This window comes from Falco naumanni, chromosome 4 (genome assembly GCF_017639655.2).
Source record: "Falco naumanni isolate bFalNau1 chromosome 4, bFalNau1.pat, whole genome shotgun sequence".
Classification (NCBI taxonomy): Eukaryota; Metazoa; Chordata; class Aves; order Falconiformes; family Falconidae; genus Falco; species Falco naumanni.
Window position 1 is genome coordinate 65,664,348 of NC_054057.1, and position 23,012 is coordinate 65,687,359.

At 60.6% G+C, this 23,012-nt stretch overlaps 1 protein-coding gene and 1 long non-coding RNA gene across 3 annotated transcripts; one reads left to right on the top strand and one right to left on the bottom strand.

Annotated features, from left to right (window-relative positions):
- The first annotated feature begins 4 nt into the window (after positions 1–4).
- LOC121087418 lies at positions 5–4,731 on the top strand. Its single transcript, XR_005827601.1, has 3 exons — positions 5–52; positions 2,070–2,140; positions 4,622–4,731. It is a non-coding gene; the product is annotated as an uncharacterized LOC121087418 (long non-coding RNA).
- LOC121087417 (nuclear receptor ROR-beta-like) lies at positions 4,014–19,981 on the bottom strand. Of its 2 annotated transcripts, XM_040592391.1 has the most exons (10): positions 19,806–19,981; positions 11,619–11,704; positions 11,373–11,514; positions 10,633–11,046; positions 10,094–10,215; positions 9,551–9,683; positions 8,404–8,511; positions 7,928–8,038; positions 7,454–7,566; positions 4,014–6,887 (listed from the first exon to the last, which is right to left on the bottom strand). In XM_040592391.1, the coding sequence occupies exons 1-10, from the start codon at positions 19,810–19,812 to the stop codon at positions 6,726–6,728; spliced, it is 1,398 nt and encodes a 465-aa protein (XP_040448325.1). In that variant the 5' UTR covers positions 19,813–19,981; the 3' UTR covers positions 4,014–6,725. The 2 variants fall into 2 exon arrangements, with proteins under 2 accessions (XP_040448325.1, XP_040448324.1); XM_040592390.1 differs by lacking the exon at positions 19,806–19,981 and having other exon boundaries at positions 11,619–12,167.
- Positions 19,982–23,012: the final 3,031 nt, after the last annotated feature.

Consider the following 23,012-nt stretch of genomic DNA (forward strand, 5'->3'; position numbering starts at 1 on the left):
GGGCCGGCCCTCAGGCTACGGGGGCCGGCAGGGATACTAGTGTCGGGAGGAGGTGGGTTTGTCTCGGCCCCTTCAGCAGGCGGGGGGCCGTGGGCTGAGGGGCCGGAGGTGTGGGCTGGGGTGGAGGGGCGTCGGCGGCCCCTAAGGAGTGCTGGAGCCTCAGCGGTGGCTGAGGAGGGGCTGCCGCAGGCGGGGGTCTCCGGCCTGCAGGGCTGCGGCCTGCAAGGCCTGGCTCTCATGGCCGGGCCCCTTCCTACTTTAGTCCGCTCAGCGCCCTGCACTGGCTACTGAGGAGAAAATGAACCCTATGGCAGCCACCGCCAGGACAGACGGGGCCGTGCCTTCCCCCCTGGCAGCACCCGTGGGCCCTTGTCCCCGAGCGGTCTGGTGGGCCCTGCTGCCAGCCCTCACCACGTTGGCTCCCACAGGCCATGGCTGCGCTGGGGCCCAGGGCTGCGTGGTCACTGAGAAGGCTGCTGTTTGGAATTCTGCCATTAACCGCTGATTTTCTCTCCTAAGTCAGGTAAATCGGCAGCTGGTGGAGCTGGTGCCTGCTGGTGCCCAGTGCCTGTGTGACTTGTTTGGCCAAATGGGGTGGCGATGGTTGAACAGACAAATTGCTCTGAAATCTCTGGGGAGATGCAGGCTGGCAGCGGTGCATGGGGAAGCCCCTCCCCAGCCACACACACTTACCCACTTTCTGGATTTATACCCTTTTGTTCAGTTCTGTAGCTCCTTACCTCTTATTTGCACTGTATTAGACTCCTTACCGTATGTACCAATCCATCTCCAAGGTACCAGCTCCATGTAAATGCTGTTAATTTGGTCATACATAAACCCTGCTCTACTTTAAAAAATATTTACAGGCCCTGGGGCTGTGCTTTCTGTAAACACAGCACTCGCAGCTCCAGGCTGTGTGATTCAAGCTCATCCCTCATAACGCTTAACTGAGCCAACGCTGAGGCCCGCAAGCCCCCAGTCTGCAAAGTTGCCCCAAAATACAGGTCTTGGGGCTCGTTGCTTGAGTTCAGCCCCTGCTCTAGGCAGGTTGCCCAGCTTTGCTCCCTGGCACGGGCACCGTCACTGCCCCTGGACACAGTATTTGCTGGCTGGACAGGTATTTTTTGAGAGGGAAAACCCCCTTGCCTCCATTGATCTAGAAGCATCACTGACATGCAAGGAATAATTTAGCTATAAACCAGTAGAGGTCACTCCGCCTCAGTAAATCCAGTGCTACTGGAGGCGTTGGAGCACCAGTAAGACAGGGAGTGCTTACTGGAAGAAGGCACGGTGGGCAGCGGGCAGCAGAGCCTGGAGACAAGGACACGGGGCATCTGGATCACCTTTATAGCGACAGCCTCTGACCTGGCTGTGCCCCGTGTGGGACAGACACGCGTGGGGGATCCTGTCCTGCTGCCTCTTGTTGAGGGTGTCTGTGCTTCCGGGAGCCCCTTGAACCTGTCCTCTGCTGGCTTCACGCTCCTTGGCAATTCCCAGCATCTACCCTGGAACTGAAAGGCCATTTTTTATAAACATGGTGTTTTTAAAGAGTCACTTTTTGCAACGTATCATTAATTGGATTTCCCATGATTTAATTAATTATTTTTTTTTCAAAAACCCCATGATTTTTGTGGGAAAAAAACATCCTTTTAAAAATGAAAACCAAAGAAAAGTGCCAACATGCAGCAATTTGGTGGGGCCATGGGCTGCCACAGCCGCATTGTTGCCACAGCTCCAGCTGGTCCCTGTGTGCTCCCGCACCAGACACAGCAGCTCCCTGCAGTCCCGGCCGCCCCAGCTCTGCTCCCTGTGCCTCCAAATGGGATGATAACCCTTCCCCATGTCTCTGCAAGCTATGTCCTGTTTCTAGCTGTTCCCAGCTCTTGGCAGCAGCCAGGTTTACCCTGCAATATATAAACCCTGTGGGTGGGAACTGTGAAGGAGGACGTGTGCTGCTTCCTTCAAATGGCAGAGTGGCAGCAGCCAGGGAGCCGGTGAGTTGAGACCCTGGGATTTAGTGACCCTGCTGGTACAAGGATCCCTTTTCATTATTTTCCTTTGCTCCACAGCTCCTGGGTGGTTCAACAACTCCACACAACTGCTCTGGGTTTGCACAAGGGGACAGGAAGTGTGTACCCAGGTGAGATTTTCAGGGGAAGCAGAGGGAAATGAGGATGAGATTTGCACACTTGCTCCTCACAACCCCTGGGGGATCACCTACGTTACCCCCCCCCCCCCCGGGTGGGAGCCATGCAGCTGGCCTGGGCACCCCCCAGGCCTGCCCTGCGCTCCCCGAGACCTCCCGAGCACCGGCCCCAGCAGAGGCATCCCACCGGCTGCCCCCACACAGCCAGGGCACCATGACAGGCAAATCCCCCCACACCCCCGGGGGAGGGGGGCAGGGCATAGCCGGAGGAGGGGGTATATACAGCAATATCATTGAACCGTCTGCATCCTGATGGAGAGGAGTCCTTGCATCCTTGTATCCAGGGCATGGATCTTCTTCCCTCCTAGGACTAGTTGATGCCACGTACACCCTGCCCCAAAATGTGTCCCCAGTACTGCCAGGTCCAGTCACTGTCCTGCCTTCAGCTTGGTGGTGTTTAAACAGGTTTCCCAGATGAAGCCCCTTCCCAGACCTCAGGTCTCCCTTGGAGTGTCCAGGCTGCGGGGGATGTGTGGCAGCTGGGAAGTGCTTGCAAGGGCTCTGACCAATGCATGTGCACAGGGTACAAATCCATCCTCTTCCCTGGCTCACTCCACTGTGTGCCTGGCTTTAAGTGAGCCAGTAATACCTTACAACATCTAAAATCTAGCCTTGTGTCCAAATCCTGCATTGGACTGGGGCTTCTGGTACAGCCTGGTCCTGAGCCCACTGGAAAAACAAAAGGTTTTTCCATGGTTTGCTTCCAGCCTCACCCTTTGTTAAAATTGGGACTCACAGTCACTATTTCCAACATTATTGATTTTTTTACCTTGTAAAACAGACTTTTATTTTTCTTCCTGTAAATTTTGTGCAATATACATCTATGTACCTATAGAATACACCTCAATAAAAAGTTTTTCGTCCATACATTATATTACTTTTTATTTAATGTCATGAAAAATTCAGACAACACTTTTGTCCTTAAATAAACATTTCTCCCTCCCCTGCCCTCCCTTCCTAGCTGACTGGTCTGAAAGAAGAAATTTTATTTAGTTATTTTCTTTTCTTTAAAAAAATAGAAATTACAATCTTACAAGACAGAACATTCAATGAGAACAGAAGCATGTTCCTAAATCTAAAAAGTAAAACATTTCCATAAAACCTGTTGGTATCTACAGGTAGGTGTGTGTGGAGGGTGGTAAATGGAAAAAAAATGTTTTCCATTTCTTCCTTTCATTCATATAGATAAAAAATAACATAAAACCGACTGAAACTTTATATATTTTTTCTCTTTTGCACCAACATTCACAAGAATATATATTATATATATTTTATCCATTTTTATACACAGTGTGAGGGTTTTGGAGGTGGAAATGCACACTCAGCTAAACTGCCAGAGCAAACAAACAAACACAAAATGAATCTTCGTCTGGAAAAGAGCAATCCCTCGTGACTGAGGTTGCCCCGCTCAAGGGAACGGCTGCAGAGGTCTGTTTGAAAATAAAGTGGCAAAACGTCTCACAGCCAGTGGGATGGCAATGTCTCCGAGACGCTGAGAACTGAGCATCAAAGCAAGTCGGGGGGCTCGGGGTTCCCGTGCGTCATCTCCACTGGCCCCATGCAGCTCTGGCGCAGGGGAGAGGGGAAATCTCCCTTTTTCAGGCATTTCTACCTGGGCTTTTTCATTTGCCCTTTCCCTACGAGCTGAATGCCTGGCTCTGCAGAGCTGCTGCTCTTGGTGGCACAGAGGGAGCGTGAGGGACCTTGGCATAGCTGCCGCAGCCCCACACGTTCGGGCAAGCCAAAAGCACAGGCTGTGGCCGGCAGCGGTGCCACTGGGGGTTCGGCATGCCCTTGCCATCCCTTCCGATGCACACCGCCCGTCCCAGGCAAAAGACCATTTAATCAACAAGTCGGTTCCTTTAAGGAGAACTTTAAAAAGTGCAGGTTCCCGCAGTTTGGCAGGTTGAGTTACACGTGTTTAATACTTCCAGTCTTCCCTAGATTCCCACAGGGGCTTTTATTGCTCAGAATCCAAACTCTCTTCCATGAGATGGATGCTGTGCTGTAAGCCAGAAAAATGCAACCGGTGGCAAGGGCTCAGTCTTTTCCCGATTTAAGGTGCTTTCTTGGTTTCTTTGCCGGATGAAATGAAAACAGTGACGTTGACCATTGGTGCACGTTGGCTGACGAATACTGAGGATGTAAATAAGGGTGTGTGCTTTTTTCTCCCCCCCCAAACATTTCAAAACACCTGCAGCTGTTTCCTCTGAGAAAGGGAGTGCTGCTGTCCTGCAGAAACGGAGGGTGAGAGCCGCCTCCGCAAAGCACATTCATTTTCTCGAGTGCTTTTCCCTGCAGGGAGGAGCCAGGAAGCGAACGGTGCTGTTGGAAATGATGCTTCGAAAAAAAAAAAAAAAAAGGCACAACCCTCTAGATGAAAAAGGCAGTACTGACTTCTCACTTCTGTCAAAGCTTTAGGATCCAAGAGGGCAGGAAACAAGCACGGCACATCCCCACCCTGGTGAACGCTGCACTGGAGAACGATGCATTGGCACTCGACATCGCACGAGGCTGCTGGAGGGTCAGCAGCCTTCACCAGAGACCTGGGCTCTAATGCCATCAGGGAGAGAAACAAGGCTGGCAAACTCCAATATGCTCCAAGAAGCAGTTCAGATGGCGGTTAGCAAAACCAGAAAGCTCATGGCTGTACGTGACGGACGGCAGCTGCCAGGGAATAGCACGGTCCCAAATTTTTCTCTGCAGAAATCCCATCAGCTTCCTGGTGAGTCTTCCCTCGTCAAGGTTGGTCCATGTTCTTCCCTAGGTGGTCTTTAACTGAAAGCTTGAATATCCCCTACCATTGCTAAGAAAGCTGCTTGTTTAATTTAAGGGGTGCAATTATGGGACTGAAAGTCTTCGGCTCACGCTTGGAGATGGTCCAAGCTGCTAGAGAATGGGGTTGGACCCCAAAGAAACCAACACAAAGCAGGAAGGGGCTTGGGATTTTAGCCCTTTGTCAGCAGAATTGGGGCTGCCTCGGAGCAGGTTTTTCCCTTGTAGCTTTTGGCAGTTGCTGCAGGAGGAGCATGGATAGGGATGGAAAAAACATCTGCAAAGCCTGGCCATAGAGTGCCCCAAGCAGCCCCGCCAGCTGCAGGCTATCGCAGCATCACTCCACAAATCCATCCCTTCTTCACCCTTTGAGTCTCCTAAGCTCAGAACAGCAGGTCCCAATCACACCGCGATGCCCTGGGAAAGGAATAAGGACCTTTCGCTTCCCCTTGAACCCAACGGGCAGCTTCTCCCCCTAAGAAACTCCCAGGTCCTGCTAAATAGAGGAAAAAACCCCAAAACAACAGTTCCGAAGAGCTCCTTGGGGGGAAGAGCCAGGGTCCAACTGAACCTGCAACAGCAGCCGCGGTGTGCGCTTCGGTGGTCCTGCCGTGGGAAGGGGGACCTGGCAGTGGGACTGGCTGTGGGCTGGGTGGAGGAAAGGCCACAAAATCTCCTCTGGATGCTGAGCCACGGCACAGTTTTAAGTCTCAATAAGAAAATTACACGCAACAGCCAGCACCCAAAGAGCCGCTGCCTGCGACAACGTGTGGCGACAGGCACCGAACCCTGGTGCCCGTATCAACGCCTGCGGCTGCCTCTGGGGCAAAGCTGCCAGGAGCCAGGATTTGGCCACAGTCGCAAGGACAAAGCCCCTCTTCAAAAAGTGCTCGGGATGCGTGAAAGGTGGCACGAGGCGGGCAGATGTGCCACATCGGCTCTGAAAAGCCGAGCGGTCAGCCAGCTGGACAGGGAGTTGGCCAGGCATTTGGGAAAACGCTGCGGTGGAGGGCATGGAGACCCTGCAAAGCTTTTCCCCCGCCATGTCAGGCATCCTTTCCCTTGAACCAGCCTCCTCCATGGGAAAATCCTGGGCCAAATCCTGCCCTGGCCACAGCCGGGTCTTTCTCAGCCAAGCTCCTGAGGTCACCCCATGCCCTGTGTGCTCGCTGCACCCATGGGAGAAGGAATAAAGCAAAGGCTCTGCCTTTGCCCTCTCAGCTCCAGCTGGGAGCCCAAAGCTGCTGCCACTGGCCTGGCTCACCCCTATCCAGCCGAGCCTGCATTGCCCCTTCTTTATCCCATGCCTTGTGTTTGGGTAAAAAAAAATAGAATAAAAATAATTATTATTAAAAAAAAAATCAGAGATGGAGAGTGCAGCCAGGACAGCAGGAAGGGCCATGCTGCGAGCGCGGCAGCGTGTGCGTGGCGTGTGCTCCCCTGGATCCGTGAACTGTGGGGAGGAGTCGGTCCCTTACCACTGCCAAGAGCATCTCCTCTCCCGAGCAGAGATTTCACATTCATTTCACTGGTATGGCAAAGTCCGTTTGCTTTTTCCTTCAAGGTGCTTTACATTCAAGAGCTATTGCAATCCACAGCGAGGAAACGGGGCCAGGCAGATACCCCAGCCCCCTCAGGTTCTCTTGAGTTTGATTATTTGATTTAAATAAACAGCCCCAAACCTCTGAAGTTTAGTTCGTCTCCAAATTTTGGGGAACTCAAAGGGGGCCAGCAGCTCCCAGCCTTAGCTCTCCCGTGGGTCGCTGTACTGAAGCTCTGAGTTGAAGACCTCCTTATAGAGGGGTGGGAAGTTCATGGCAGTCTCCGGGTGCAGGAGACGGAAAAATTCCAGCTTATCCAGGTGTAGGTTGCAAATGGTCTTCATCAAGGGCAGTTTGGAAACCATCTGCAGGGAAAGAAGGAGCTGGTGACCACTGGCTTCTTGGGAGAGTATCCCGCACGCTGCTGTTCCCCTTCCCCTGGTGACAAACGGGTGGGTTTGGGGACCGCTGGCTCTGCCCAGTGCCAGGAGGACCAGGGGACACCCCCCACCTTTGGGCAGCCGGGCAGCAACATGGCTTGGCCTCCAAACCCACGTCTTTCCACAGGACAACCAGAACCTGGGAGGGCTTGAGGAGCCCCTTGGTGCCCCCCTCACCCCGTCCCAGGTCTGTCCTGCCCAAAGCATTCCTAAAACAGCTCCTTTTGCCCCAAAAATGCACTGCCAGGCTCAGCAGCACAGGGGCTGCCTATGGCATGGCTGCCTCCACCTGCACCACAACAGAGATGCACGACCCTTGGAAAGAGAAATTCCCCTCCTCCTTCCACAGGTCCCAGGATTCACCCCCACAAAAACCACCCGTGTGTGGCTGATGAGCTGCGGCACCGCCACAGCCGCCGGCTCCGCCATCCTATGGCACACGTGCCGTGCCCGACCGGGCTGCGCACACTGCACACATGCAGCACCGCTACCTTCGAGAGCTTGTCCTCGGCGGAGTGTTTCTTCTGGATCTCGTGCTGCAGGGCCACGTAGATCTTGTCCTGGAGCTTCTGCACCTTTTTGGACTCAGTCAGCCACGGGCGATCTACAGGAGACGGCCGGGTCAGTGCCACCAAGGAGTCTCCCACCCGCATGCTGCAGTGGCCTCTCGCTCTTTCAATCCTTCCTGCTCTCTGGGATGTTTTGGGGATGGTGGCATGGCCAGGCAGCCCCCCTCTGCCTCCCCCCCACCCCGCTGTGGGTGACGTCGCTCCTCCTCTTTGGCACATGCACTTTGTGCATTTTTAGATGCATTTTTTCCCCCCAACCTCTTTTCCCAGGAATGACTTAAATCATCCACCAAGGAAGCAGTGCTGAGATTTACAGGTTAGCTCTGCCCAGCTTCAGCATGAGACATCCCGCCATCCCACCCCAGCTGCAGTGTTCCCCCCAAAGCCCCCCCATACCCGGGGAGAGCAGGACGGCGGCAGTGAAGAGGGCGAGCTCCTCGTCTGACAGCTGCAGGCGGCACAGCGTCCTCCCCAGCTCAAAGACAGCGCCAATGAGGTCATCGCAGCCTGATGGGGACAGCAGGGAAGGGGCAGGATGTCACAGCTCCGTGCTGCCCGGTAGCACCCCCACACCCCCACCCACCCGCTGACCCCAGGCACCCAGGGCTCAGAAAGCTTTTGGAGATGAAATGGGTGACGGGGGGGTCCCCAGCAGAGGATGCCTGGCATTGCTGGGCTCTGGTCTGTGGCACAAAGCGGGTCCCAGCTGCAGCGCACGTCAACCCAATGGGAGCGGGAGCAAATGCCATGTGGGGTCTCACCCCCTCCTGTCCCCCGGGGATTTAGCCCAGGCACAGGGATGCTGCGTGTCACCTGGCTGCAAACCCCAGCCCTGTCCCGGCGTCGAAAGGAGAGGAGCGCCCCGAGCTTACCCAGCGACTTGAACACCTGCACGCTGCCGAACTTCCCCTCGAAGAGGACAGTGTTGTTCAAGGGGTTGAACGCGCGGATCATGCGGATCAGAAGCACCTCGAGGCAACCTGATGTAGGCAGAGAGAGCGCAGACGAGGGCAGGGCAGGGCAGGGCAGGGCAGGGGGGGTCCATCAGCCCAGGGCCAAACGTAAGCAAGAGGAAAGCCCACAATGCAAGTTGGAAGTCCGGATTGTTCATTCCCAAGAGCAGAATGGTTATTCCAAGAAATCCAGTTTGGGGTTTTTGGTTTGGGGTTTGGTTTGTGGGGTTTTTTTAGATTTCCAATGGTGACCACAATATTTCACCAAAGGGAAATATCCAGTCATTCACAGAGATCGATGGAGGTCATGGTGGAGCAGCGAGAGAGGAAAGGGTGACAACAAAATAAATGCAAAGAAAGTGGAAGGAAAAAATGAAAGAATGAGTTAAACTCCAGCGTGTCAGGCATGGCCAGCTCTGGCTTCAGGGTACAGCACCCTCCGGGACACTGGCACATGTCCCTTTAGCTGGGCGAGGCTCGCAGCTCCCCAGCCCTGGAAGTCTAGAAACTGGGAGGCTTTTCCACCATTTTTGGCATTTTAGGGCTTTTGCATATTCGGCCCCCTCACCTGGGCACGGCATTGCCAGCTCGGGCAGACGGATGAGTGGGGGACATGGGTGCTGCTGCTGCCGCCCTGCTTTTCCCAGTCTCTCGCTGGGAGAAGAGGCCAATCCTTTTCTCCCTCCCCGCTCCCCTTCGGGTTGGCATCCCAGGGGAAAACCCACCATGCTCATTCCCATCCTGGTTTCTGGGTGACATTTGGTTGAGGGTGACCATGGAGAAAAGCCTCTGCCTGGGGCGGCCACTGCCCATGTCCCTCTCTCTACCATCACCCTTGAACGTGACCTCCAAGTCCCTCCAGCCCAGTGCCCCCTCCCCAAGCACCGAAGCTGAGCCTGGGGGCAACCGGGGCAGCAAGGGAGGGGCGATCCCAAAAGGAAAGCATTAGCCAAGAGAAAAGATGGGATATGACTTTGGCACCACAGCTGCTGCTGGGGGAGGTGTTGGGGACCCGCGGGGGATGGCGGGGGTGCGAGGGGGATGGTGGGGCCCCCCCCGCTCTTACCGGCTTTCAGGAGGATGATTTGGTCATTCTGGCAGAGCTCCATGAAGCCGTCGATACGCTTGGCGAACTCCACCACGTACTGGATGGCGTTGGAGATCTGCAGCGAGCACTGCTGCCACATGGCCTCGCAGCTCTGCCGGCACAGCAGGGACGTCCTTAGGGCTGTCACCCTGGCCCCACCATCCCCCCTGCCCCATTGCACCGTCACCCTGAAACCATTGTCCCCCCCACCCCACTGCACCACCACCCTGGCCCCACCATCCCCCCCGCCCCATTGCACGGGGCAGGGAAGGGACACAGGGCCATGCCATCCACAGGGGGGGTGGCACTAGGACACCCAGGATGTGACCTGCTACTGCAAGCCCCTACCCCAAAAAAGCTTTTAGGAGCTTTTGCAGCTCCCAAAGCTCTGAAAGACCCTCCTCATCCTCGCTTTCATCCCTGCCTCGGTGCAGCAGCGGGGGACAGCAGCAGCTCTTGCCAAGGGCTGCCGCAGCTCTGGCTGTGGCAGAGGGCTGGGGGGGCCATAGCAGTGGCACTCACCTTGCTCTGCAAGGCGCGGACCTCCTCGGGGGAGTAGAGGCTCCATGCCAGGCGCTTGAGCTCCTCTGTCGTGTACTGGCACGTCTCCAGGTGCGACTTCACCACGTTCTGGGCCACCCGGTCTGCAAGGCAAGGGCAGCAGGCGGTGAGCCCTAAGGACCCCACTGGCCCCACACCCCAGTGCCATCCTCTCCCGGCTGTCCTAGGGGCTGCTGGGGCAGGAGGGCCAGAGGGTCTCATGTGCATTGTTGGGGGGTATGAGGACAGATGGGGCGCCGGGGGCTATCCCCGTGGCAGAGGGAGGGATGCTGTGCGTGACCTCAGGTGTGCTGAGCTCCATCAGAGGAGGGGGTGGGCTTGGGGCTGCTCCGGGAGCCGAGGCTGGGCTGGCGCCTCGCTGCGAGCACGGTGCCAGCACGGCACGAGCACCCAGGGCTGGATGCATCCTGCAAGGCACCTGGGGCTGCACTGAGCACCACCTGCGGGGCTGCGCACCCAGTGCGTGCCCAGCATCACGCTGGGACCGCGCCAGTGCTCACCAATCTCAAGGATGGAGATGTCGGCAGCCAGCTGGCCGCCCTCCAGCGTGCCGTGTGCGAACAGGGCTGGCTCCAGCATCAGCTCATAGATGGACTCCTGCTTGATGAGCGTGGCGTCGGCCACATCCAGGCTGGACTGGTCGGGCGACGGCTGCGCCGAGGCGAGCAGGTCAAGGTTGTAGTAGGTGCTGCTGCCATCAGGGGTGAGGGGGAAGTCGAAGAGGAGCCCGTCCGACAGCGTGGAGATGTCATCCAGGTCCGAGAGCCCGCTGCTGACGCTGGTGGTGTAGACACGGCTCAGGGGCTCAGGCTCATCCTTGGTGCCACCGCTCTGCTCCTGGCTCTGCTGGTGCTTCTGCACCTCGGCGTAGAGGCTGTCCCGCTGCTTCTTCGACATGCGGCCGAACTTCACCGCTGCCCGGGGAGGAGAGGGCGGCCACGTCAGGGCAGCTTCACCCCCACGGAGCAGAAGCTGCGACCACCCACCTGCCCTGGGAAGGGTCCTGGCTTCTGGGGGTGTGCACAGTTTGGGGGCTACGAGCACCCTCTTGGATACACCCCCTGCCCCAGCCCTGGGTTGAAGGGAACAGAATCGACTTAAATTTTCCCACGGAAAACATAAAAGCATTTCTTGCTTCCCAAAATCCTTTCACTGGACTGGCCCTACGGGGGGAGCAGCTTTGAGCCTGATGCTCCAAGGAGGAGCGGCCGGGCCCCTGGGGATCCCGGGCATGACTCACCATCGCGGGACATGCCCAGTGCCAGGCATTTCTGCAGGCGGCAGTGCTGGCAGCGGTTGCGGTTGGTGCGGTCGATCAGGCAGTTCCTCTGCCGGGAGCAGGAGTAGCTGGCGTTGTTCTGCTGGCTCCTCCGGAAAAAGCCCTGCGCGGGATGAGGTGGTGTTGGGAAACCGCTTGGTGGGATGCTAGCCCCCGCGGGCACCCACCCACCCGGCAGCACCCATCTCTGCGTGTCCCTGGGCTCACCTTGCAGCCTTCGCAGGTGATAACGCCGTAGTGGATCCCTGAGGATTTGTCTCCGCAGATCTTGCAAGGGATCACTTCAATTTGGGCTGCGGCAGAGGGGGAAAAGGGGGAAAACCAGGGTGGTGATGACGGTGGCCACTGAACTGCAAGAGGAAAATGGCTCTCCCCCTGCGACAGCCACAGCCCTGCTCGGCAGCTGGGGAAACTGAGGCACGAGAGCTGGATGCACCGGCAGCTCAGCCCTTCCCACAGACCCCTGAAGGACGCTTGCATCTCCGAGAAGCCCCCAAAAAGGCCCACACAGGACACAGGGTACCCCCACCCACTCCCCCATCCTCTCCAGCAGCAACATCTGGGTAGAGAAGCCCTTTGAGCTACAACGCAGCATGGCTGTGCACCAGCCCGCCCCAGACCCTGCTTTGGAACCATTGTCCTTATTTTTCAGCTGGTGTGTGCGTGCTGGGGAGACACCCAGGACAGGGGCATCCCTGACACACGGACTATCCCATCCCCGCAGCCACAGATGCTCTCCTCTGGCCCAAGCAGAGGGTCCAGGGGCCCCCCAACACCCCCCCGGCAGCTCCTTTGAAACCCAGGACCGATACAGCCATCACCAGCTCAAGGTCCTGGCCCCCTTCCCCCCACAAATCCGCTTCCCTCCCTGCTTCTGCTTCGCTGGCACTGAGCTGCTAATAGGCTTCGTCCTCCTCATTTTCCAGCTGGGCTGGCTCTGCCCGCCCCATGCGCACCGGGGGGGGATGCAGGGCACCCCCGGGACTTGTACGTGCCTCCCTGCATCTCTGCACCCTCTAATCCCCACTCCAGCCCCCACGCCCCTGGCCGGGCTCAGCCTGGCATCGCTCTCAAGGGTGCTGGGCAGCCGCCACCGTGCCAAAATAACCCCCACAGCCAGATTATGGTTATTTCAAATCTCCTGGGCCTGTGCAAATCCCCGGCTCGGGTAATTCCCTTCTGCCTCTCTTCTCCCCTGGGAGTGACCAGTTCTGGTCGAGGGACGTGTTTTGTGGGTTGCTGCTGGCAGGGGCCACGTTTGTGGGTGACAGCCCCAGTGCTCGGCCAGCACCGCCTGCACCCTGACACCCGGTGCTGCCCTGGGGTCCCTCCTGCTTGGGGGGAGGCTGAACGGGGTCAGTGCGAGCCTCACCAGGCAGCCGGTCTGCCATCGGTGTCCCTGGGGCTGTCAGTCCCCCAGGGCTGCCACCGGTGTCCCTAAGGCTGTCAGTCCCTCAGGATGCGATTGTTTCCCCAGGGCTGCCATCGGTCCCCCAGAGATGGCACTGGCCCCCCCAAAAGCTGTCAGTCCCCCAGGGATGCCACCGGTGTCCTCAAGGCTGTCAGTCCCACAGGGATGCCACTGGTCCCCCCAAAGCTGTCAGTCCCCTAGGGATGCCATTGGTGTACCTTGGGGCTGTCAGTCCCCCAGGGATGCCACCAGTCCCCCCAAAGCTGTCAGTCCCCCAGAGATGCCACCACAGTCCCCCCAAAGCTGTCAGTCCCTGAGGGATGCCATCGGTCCCCCAGGGATGCCCCCAGTCCCCACAAAGCTGTCAGTCCCCCAGGGATGCCCCCGGTCCCCCCAAAGCTGTCAGTCCCTGAGGGATGCCATCGGTCCCCCAGGGATGCCCCCGGTCCCCCCAAAGCTGTCAGTCCCTGAGGGATGCCATCGGTCCCCCAAGGATGCCCCCGGTCCCCCAGAGCTGCCACCGGTTTGTCCCCTCGGGGCAGATTTGCTCCCAGCCATGAGGGGGAAGGACGCTCCGAGGCGGAGGGGTGACTCCCTCCTCCAGCCGCTGACTCACCGTTCAGCTCCTGCCCCAAACACCCCAGGTGATTTTGGGGTTCACCTCCCCTTCCCGGGGCTGCCAAGCCAGGCTTCTCCCAGGGCTGTGTATTGCGTCCCCCCGCAACCCAAGGGGGTCACATCCCACCCCTGCCCCTCCCTCTGCTGTAATTTTGGGCCTGGGGCAGCAGAGCTGACCCCCCTGGGGTGGGCAGAGAGCAGGCAGGGCACCCTCGCAGCCGTGCCAGTCCCAGCCCCCTCCCCAGTGGCAATGGCATCGCAGCCCCGGGGTCAGCCCTTTGGCAGGGGGATGGGGGGATGGAGGCACTGGCAGGGCAACGTGCCCCCCACCCCATCTCACCAGACAGAGCCACCCTGCAATACCCCGGCTCCCGCTGCCACCTTCACCAGCGCTGCCGGAGAAGGTGCAACCTGCAAACCACGGGGACACCCCCCCGCTCCCACCCCAACACCCTGTCCCCATCGTCCAGGGAGGAGCGCAGGGGTGGGACGCAGGTGATGGCACTGTGGGGGGCACAGGGAGGTGGTGCCACCCCCGGCAGGAAACCGCGTCGGTTCGTTATGCAACGTAATTGCAGCCGCCGGGCGCGCTGGGGTGATGCACCCATCGCTGGCGCACCGCACCCTCACGCCCGCGGCCGATACTCCCGGCCCCCCGCAATTACCGGCACCGCGTGCCTGGCAAAACAGACGGGCTGAGCACAGCCCTTGCACCCCTGGCACCCACTCTGCTCACCCCACAGGGCCCCAAAAGCCACCCACCGGCTCCCAATGATGGTGGTGGCTTTGTGGGGTGCTGGCGGCCAAATCCTGCCCGTGCACCCCCAGGTGGAGGGGAGCCCCCTGACAGCCCCCTCCCCCAGCCAGTGTGGGCAGGGCTAAGGGTACATGGGACGATGCTGTCCTGGCTGCTCCGGAGCCAGCATCACCCCTGGATGCTGCAGAGAAGCTCCAACCGCTTGCCATGTACCCGCAGCCTCTTGGGGCTCTAATTAGCAACCTGTTAATTACACAGCCATGCCCGCTGCCAGCACCTGACCCGCTCGTAAGACGTTCGCCCCAAATAACTGACGTGGGGATACGTCCATAACGCCGGAGCGGTGGCAATTAGAGCCCAGAACAGCGTTTAATTGCCGCTCTGTTTGTAAGCCCAGGCTGAATCACCGTGCCAGCTCCCTCGGCGTTCCCTTGTGCCACAGCCACATCCTCCCCCCTGGACCCCCGGACATCCCCCTGGGGCAAAACCAGCAGGACAGGGAGGGACGTGGGTGCTAGTGGGGTGGCCACAGTGGCACCCCACATCCTCCAGATCTCACCATGGAACATCACAGCAGACCCCACATCCTGGGTACGACCCCCACTGCTGTGCCTCAGTTTCCCCACCGCTGGGCTCTTCCTCCTCCCACCACAACTCAGTGAGCATCAGCCATGCTGTGTAAAATGGGGGGTCACTTAGGGGGAGGCAAACCCCTACCCCCTGCCTGGGGGGCTGCAAGCAACGAAACTTCTCCCTGGGGTTGGCTGGGCCAAAATAGGGAGCAGGGAAAAAAAAAAGGGGGGGGGGGGGGGGGGAGTTAAAAAAATTAATAATCTCCAGCCAGCAATTAAAATGTCCCAGCCGTGGTATTTGCTCTCCTCCCACTGCAAACACTTTCTTGCCCAACTCCCAGCCCGCTGCCACCGGCCAGCCCTTATGTAAGTGGCACTGTGGCACCGAGTGGCCGTGGGGCTCGGCCGCGGTGGTGGCCATCGGCCATCAGCCCTGGCCCGTGGCTGGAGCCATCCTGTCCCACTGACACACTTTCTGCCCGTGGCCCCACGAGCTTGTGTAACACCACGGCCGTTAACCCTTCCCACGGCCACAGACGCACCGGGATGGAGCCAGGGCTGCCCCCCAGCCCCCCACCACTGGGGATGGGGCTTTTGGGGTATTTTGGGGGGATACATCAAGCTGGGGATGCCCATTTGCTGCCCCAAGCTGCAGCTCTCCGTGGGGGACATGGGTCCACCACTGCACGGTCCCCAGGTCCCCTGTCGCCCCCTCGGACCCGCCATGTGCATCCCCCCCAGCCCAGCACAGCCTCCCCGAACTGGGCAGGTGGTTCTGGTGGTTTGGGCAGAGCCAGAGCCACCCTCCCTGGAGCAAGACTCAGCCTTCCTCCCGTGCCTGCACACCCTCTTCTCCATCACCTCCACCCCGAGGGTGGGCATCTCTTTTGCACCCTAAAACAAGGCAGGGGCTGCAGGATCCAGCCACAGGGGTCTGGACCCTCCACCTGTGAGGCCATGGCCACAGGTGGCCCCATCCTCATCCTTTTCCCCCCCCCATCCCACCCCTCGGCCATATAATCTCACTGCTGGAGGGGGGAAATCACCCCAAAACTCCTGGGGTGAGCCTGCACACCCTTCAACCCACGGGGCTGGGGTCAGGATATGGCCACTTGCTCCCCTGGGGGGGCTACATAAGGCCACAGGAGCAAACCCACCCCTGGGACCCAAGTGGCCCTTGCTGGGGGGTGGGGTAGGGGCAAGCAGCCCAGCTCTAGGGGCTTCAGAGGTGGCTCTATGCCCCTGTGGCCATCCCTGCCCCAAATACCCCCTCGGCCGCCCAGGCGAGAGCCACGGCCGGGGGGTCCCCAGTGCCCTGGTTCATTACCCAGCAAACCTGCTGGGAAAGTAGGTCCGTGCCCCATCCCGCTGCCGCGATCGATGCCGCAGGGTGGGCACCTCCGGTAATTAGCAGCAGCCCCGCAGCCCCCCCTCACCTCCCCAGCTCCAGCCAGGGCACTGGGATGCTCAGATGCTCAGCCACCACCATCCCCTCCCCTCCAGCTCAGCATCCTCCCGGCTCACCCACAACAGGGGGAGGAGGAAGGGTCCCAGCTGCACAGGGACATGCAGAGACCCACGGGGATACCCCACCTGCCCACCCCTGCCCCAAAACCCAGCTCTGCTCCCTCACCCCCTGCAGCAACCTCCAGCCACTGCTCCCAGCTGCACCCACCTCTGGGGGACCACTGCGCTTCCCCAGAGCGGCTCCCGTCACTGCATTTTGGGAAGGTCGTGAAGGAGGAATAAATAATCAAATAAAGGCAATTATCACCCTTTTCTATTTTCAAACAGGCTCCTGCACTGCAGCACCCTGGGGTCCCCCAGTGTCCTGGCATTTCAGCTGTTGCTGCTGGCAAATCACACCCTGATCCGTGCACCCCATGGGGAACCCCGGAGGGACCGGGGCCAGGGTGCTCTGCAGCAGGCACAGCCTGGGCACGATGCTCGAAGCACAGGCTCTGGGCTTCAGGGGCACCGGGGCCACGCAGGCAATATGGAAAATTCAAATCACACAACTCTGGCCCTGATGCTGGAGGTGGGAACCAGTTTCTTAATTGATTAGCAGAGATTTCCTGGAAATTTGGGGCCAGAAGAGGACTCGGCTGCTCTCCCCCTGCCCCAGGGCCACCTCCAGCCACCTTCGCTCGTGGCCACGCAGCCGGTGGCTTCGCAGATCCCCAGCAAAGTGCCATTTTCCCCCTGTCCCATGCTGCGGTGTGTTCCCAGCTTGGAGATGGCAGCAAACAGTTCACCCACCAGCAGAGGCAAGCAGGCGGTGAGGGTCCCCCTGGGACCACCCTGCTCCTGCCCTGGCTGCTGCGGTTCACCAGCTCCCACACCGCGCATCCTGGCTCCCGGCCGGCCCCGCCAGCGCATCCCACACTTTGTCTGGCACAGGAGGGTGGCAAAGGTGGGGTGGTGGGGAGGGGGCCCTGCTGCCGACCCGGGGTAAGGAGAGTCCAGGCAGCAGCAGGAGAACCCCTCCAGCTCTGCAGCTAAATCAGGGGGGGGGGAATTATCTCCATGGGGCTAAATAAAGGCACCACTCGCCACATCCAATAAACCGGGTGTGATTTAGCCAGTGCCTAGTTCAAAGTTAAATGTGACGGGGAGGAGGGACAGCAGGACGGGCTGGGGATGCTGCCAGCACAGCCCAGCTGTGGGGTCAGGGACCAACATCCCCTATCACCGCACCTTCCTCCTCCAGGTGCTGCCACCCCCGGGGTTATTGGAGTGGAGGATCCCAAATCCCAGCTGGATCCCTCAGGACCCCACGCTGCCGGTGGCCACCTTTCTCCTCCAACCTTATTTTCGGGAGGCGAAGGGCATGGCCATCCCCATCCCCATCCCATGGTACCCGGGATGGCCAGAGCCATGGTGCCGGAGGGCCCATGGGTGCTGGTCATCCTCGCCCGTGCCAAGCATGTGCACCACGCTGCCTAAACGGACAGGGAAGCTCCTCCTCCACCCTCTCTGATTTTTCCAATGACAGATCTAGGTCACTAGGACAAGTCGGAAAGGCTGCCGAGCCACCGCACGCTCCACGCCACGCCGCTTGCAAAACAAGTGAGCAGGAGGGCTGGAAACCCTATAGGATTATACAAGGCAAAGCCTCTTGCCCGGCCCTGGCGCAGCCGCGGCGCAGCAAGGACAGGAGCAAGGAGCTGCCGTGGCCCCCCGGGAACAGGGCAGAGCGGTGGCGGTTTCGGGGAAGAAAAGAGAGATTGGATCAATTTGGCATAACCATGCGGCACTGAGGCTTCGGCGAGAGATGGGGACCCTGCGGCGGGCAGGACCGCAGGAAAAACACCTGACAGGGGAAAACGATGTGATATCAGAGGGGTTTGGCCATTAATTAGGGCCAACGCACAGTAATTGGTGGGGGAAAAGGAAAAGAAAATTTTAAAAAAGGAAAAGTTTACCCAGCTGCTAATTAAGCCTGGTGCTGGCTGTGCAGGTGCTACGTAAAAGGCAGGCAGTGTTATTAATTAGGCATGCGTTAATGCTTCCCTCCGTACTAATAAAGGTGAAATCCCGGGATGCCACGGGGTGGGAAGGGGATGTGGGGGGCTCGCCTCATCCTCGCCTGGCCCCAGCCCCACCATTACACAAGAGTGCAGCGGGAGGCAGAGCCGCAGCACCCACGGCTGCGCCGGGGAGGGAGAAAAACCGATTTGAGGAGCGAGAAGATGTCCATCCTGGTCCAAACACCCCAAAATGCACCTCAATATGTGCCCCCAATCCCCCACCTGAACACATGCACCCCAGAACACACCTAAGGAGGGGCACAAGAGGGGTGAAAGGCTCGGGCATGGCAGGCGACGACAGAAAAACACTTTAACGGGGGATAAAAATCCCACCCCAGGGTGTAAGGTCCCAGCCACGCTCCCAGCAGCTCCGTTGGGAACAGGCACGGGGAGGGGGGGAGGGGGGAGCTGGGTCCGGCCACCGCTGCGTCACCATCACCAGGCCAGGTGGCTTGTCCCGCCGGAGCCCTCCTCCCTCCATCATCATCCTCCTCCTCCCTGCCACCTGCTTTGCAAAGCGGAGGGGTGAAAAGTAGGAATCACCTTTTTTATCAACGGGTAAAACCAGGCAGGTGCTGGTGCGACTCACCCCCTTCCCTGGGTGAGGGGCACCCCAAACTGCGGCTGGTCCCTCATCTGTCCCCCCAGCAGCCCCCCTCCTGCCCCCCGGCCTGGGCCAAGCAGCCCCGGAGCCACGGGGAGGGGGAAAGGGGGAAAGAAACACAATAAATCCAGCCCTGGTGGGAGCAACATATTGAGGAGGAGATTAAGGGGTTTAGTGCGACGAAAAGCTTAAGAGCGGGTCTAAGCCGGCGTCGGAAAGCGAAGCAAAATAAACAAAAATTTTATTCCTCATGAAGGGGGGAGCTGGAGGAGCCAGACCGACCCCAGCGGGGCTGAGGTGGGACCCCCGTGTCCCTGGTGGGGCTGATGCGGGTCCCTCCGTGTCCCCCACCAGGGCTGAGGCGGGTCCCCCCCCCGTATTCTCTGGCGAGCTGATGCCGGGACCCCCGCGTCCCCGCCGGGGCTGATGCCGGGTCCACTCCGCGTCCCCGCCGGGGCTGATGCCGGGTCCCCGCCGCGTCCCCGCCGGGGCTGCTGTGGGTCCCCCCCCGTGTCCCCGCCGGGGCTGATGCCGGGTCCCCCCCGCGTCCCCGCCGGGGCTGATGCCGGGTCCCCCCCCGCGACCCCGCCGGGGCTGATGCCGGGTCCCCCCCCGCGACCCCGCCGGGGCTGATGCCGGGTCCCCCCCCGCGACCCCGCCGGGGCTGATGCCGGGTCCCCCCCCCGCGACCCCGCCGGGGCTGATGCCGGGTCCCCCCGCCCGTGTCCCCGCCGGGGCTGATGTCGGGTCCCCCCTCCGTGTCCCCGCCGGGGCTGATGTCGGGTCCCCCCCGCGTCCCCGCCGGGGCTGATGTCGGGTCCCCCCCCCGTGTCCCTCACCGGGGACAACTTTTGCCACCGCCCCCCGCAGCCGGGCGGGCCCCCCGCGCCCCCCGCACTCACCTCGCATGGTGGCCGGCGGCGGTCAGGAGCGCGCCGGGGGGCGCATGGGGCGGCGCGGGGGTCCCTGCGGCGGAGCGCGGCGGGGCGGGGAGCGGCGGCACCGGGAGGCACCGGGCGGCACCGGGCAGCTCTGGCACCTGCCCCTCCGCGGCGCCGCTGACCCACTTCTGCCCGAGCATGCGGCCGTTCACATGACGAGCCTGCCCCGCCCCCCCAAATCGGTTTCACTTCCAGCCCCACCTCCTGCCCTTCCTCCTCCTCCTCCTCCTCCTCCTCCTCCACCCCCGCCGCGCCGGTGCCCGGTGCTGGACACGGGCTGCCCGGCGCCCCCCTGGGTGCCCGACGCCCGGGGCGGGGGGCAGGCGGCCCGGGCAGGGGGGCTCGGCGCTGCACCCCCCGCCCATGGGAGGGCCCTGCCGGTGCCCGGCCTGTCCCGGCTCGCCCAGGCACGGGGCCGGCTGCGTGTCCCGCTGAATCACTGCGCGGCTTTGCTTCGCCGCCCCCCCCGGCCGCCCCGCTTGGCACAGGGACCCCCCCGACCCCCGGGCAGGACAGGGCGGGGGGGCGGCCTGGAGAAGGTGCAGCCCCCCCCGGCGCTCGGGGGGATGTGGGAAGCTCGGGGACCCCCACCATGTCCCCATGCCGGGGTGCAGGTGTTGGGTCCGAGGGGATGCCCCGGCCAGGGGACCCACGGCTCGGGAGGGGCACAGCAGAGGCAGTGGGAAGCCTGGGGGGCAGCGAGCCATTCCCACCCCATCCTTCACGCTGCAGGTTTTTGGGGGTCCTGTCCCGGATAACGGGGCGCTCCAACGTGCTGCCATAATAGAGGCAATGAAATCACGGCTCTGGGCCACGCAATGAGGCCCCGTGGTGCTGTGCCAGAGGTGTCAGCGCGGTGCAGAGCCCCACGGCTGGGGTTTGTGGTGTGACTCTTGCACCAGGTCACCAGGATCCCCAGGGTGCCACAGCACAGGGGTGGAGGCGGCTGGGCCATGGTGTGGCTGGGACAGGGCTCAGGGTGCAAGGGATGTGGCTGGTGCTCAGCAGCGCCCAGGGGTGCTCATATGTCCTGGGGGTGGTGGCAGTGGCCTGGAGACCTGGTGTGTGCAAGAGGGCATCCACCGTGGGCACAGACATGGCATCTACCACAGGCATGGATGTGGCACCTGCTGTGGGCACAAGCAAGGCAGCGGGCATGGCCACAGGCATGGCATGGGCATCACCATGGAGGTGACATCCGCTACGGGCACAGATGCAGCCACCACCATCGTCACACACGTGGCATCGCTGCCTCCTCCCCAGCCTCCCCCCTGCCCTTGCAGCTGGGCTTTGCCGGGGGCACCACAGCCCCCAGACCCTTAAATTAAAGCATTGAAGCATGGCTGAAGAGGACAATTTCAATCCACATCCACCCCAAAGCCCGGGGCTGAGCCAGGGGTGCGGGGGCACTGCGGGGCAGGTGGTAGATGGGCTCTGCCCACCCCTGCTCCTGGAACTGTCCCCCCGCACCGGTGCAGGCGGGTGGTGGTGGCAGGGCTGAGCCGCAGTGGCACTTTGTGTGCTCCCACCCGTGTGCTGAGTTACCTCCTTGCTCCGCTCTGGCATGGGAGCAGCCACAGCCAGGGAGGGGGACACTGGGGAGTGGAGGGGGTGCGGGGGGCTGAGGGGGCCGCGCTGCCTGCTGCGCTCCAGTGCTGCTGTCTGACACGATTTTGCTGATGGGGATTGTGAACAGCTTCGCTGCTCTCTCTGGTTGGATTCGCTCCTTCCTCCCGGCTTTCCTTCCTCCTCCCCGCTGCGCTCCGCATGGATGGGCACGCAGACGGGACGCAGGGTGACATCTCGATTTGGTCTTTACAGGCTCCGCTTCCAGCAGGGCTTCTGTAAACGCAGCCCTGGACAGCCCCTGAAATCCCACCCCAGCACACATCCCGCCTGGCTCCGGCTGGGCACAGCCTCTGTGCCCATCACTGGAGGTCACCGGCACTGCCCAAAGGAGGTCAGCCTCATTAGCCCCATTTCACAGATGGGGAAACTGAGACCGGGAGCAATGTGGTGACTCTTTGGGGCACGCAGGGTCCGGCCCTGGCGAACTCGCCCCTCCCAAAAGGCAGTCGCCTCTTCGCCCCGCATGGCCCTGATTGCTGCTGTTGGGACAGTCCTGGCCAAATGGCACCAGAGCGAGAGCAAAAATACTCCCCGCGTGCCCCGGCGCAACCCAAAAGTATGAGGTTACATAAACGGCACCACGCCTGCCGTGAGCAATGCTGGACCCACGCACCCACTCCCGTACCCTCTCCTTAACCCTTCGTGCCCGGCGCCCAGCCTCCAATGCCAGCCGGCATTAGCCCAGTGGGTGCCGGGTGCTGCAGGTCTGTCTGGGACTTGGCCCCGTGGTTTCGGGGCCATAAGGGTGGAGGTGGAGAGGTTACACCAGAGCAGGACCCCTTTTTATCTTGGCCAGGGCCTTACCCTGTGGACTTGGCCAGGTTTAAACCAGGGTCCTGGTCCCAGCAAAGACAGAAACGAGGTGGAGCCAGTTTGCTGGTGGTGACAGTTGAGCCCCTGGAGTAACATTTGCTCCTGAGCAAGGAGGGCCTCCCCTCCCCTTGCCCAGGGCTGTTTCGGATGCAGCAGCACTGCAGGTCACCAAATTTCCCCTAAAACTGTCTCCTGCTGCAGGTGCTGTGTTGTGGAGCCCAGTGCCGCTCTGCTTGCAGCCGGCCGGTGCAGAGGCACTGGCCCTGGCATCGACCGGTGCTGGTCCCAGCGATGGGGGTGCAGCTGGGTTGGAGGGGCCAGAGCTGCCGTCAGGTGCCTGGGTGCTCCCAGACCCGGGCTCAGTGCCAGGGAGCTGCACTCGCCTGGGTGATGCCAGAGGACGTGTCCAGCGGGGCTGGATACAGCCCGTCACAGGTGGCACCAGCAGACCTGGGCACTGGTGGCGTGGGCAGGAGACGGTCACCAGGAATGGATAAGAAGCAAAAACTCTGCCACCCCGCCACCATCCAGCCCTTCTCCTTCCCCTCCTCCCTGGCCCAGCCTCGCCGCTGACTCTTTGTGGTTGGGGCCAGGACAGACACTGGGGTGCTGCCAGCCCATGGCCACGTCGAACAACCACCAGCACGGATCCGCTGCAGCATTGGCCCCACCAGCCCCTAGCTGGCCTGGAGGCGAGCAGGAATTTGGGATGACACCACTGCACCT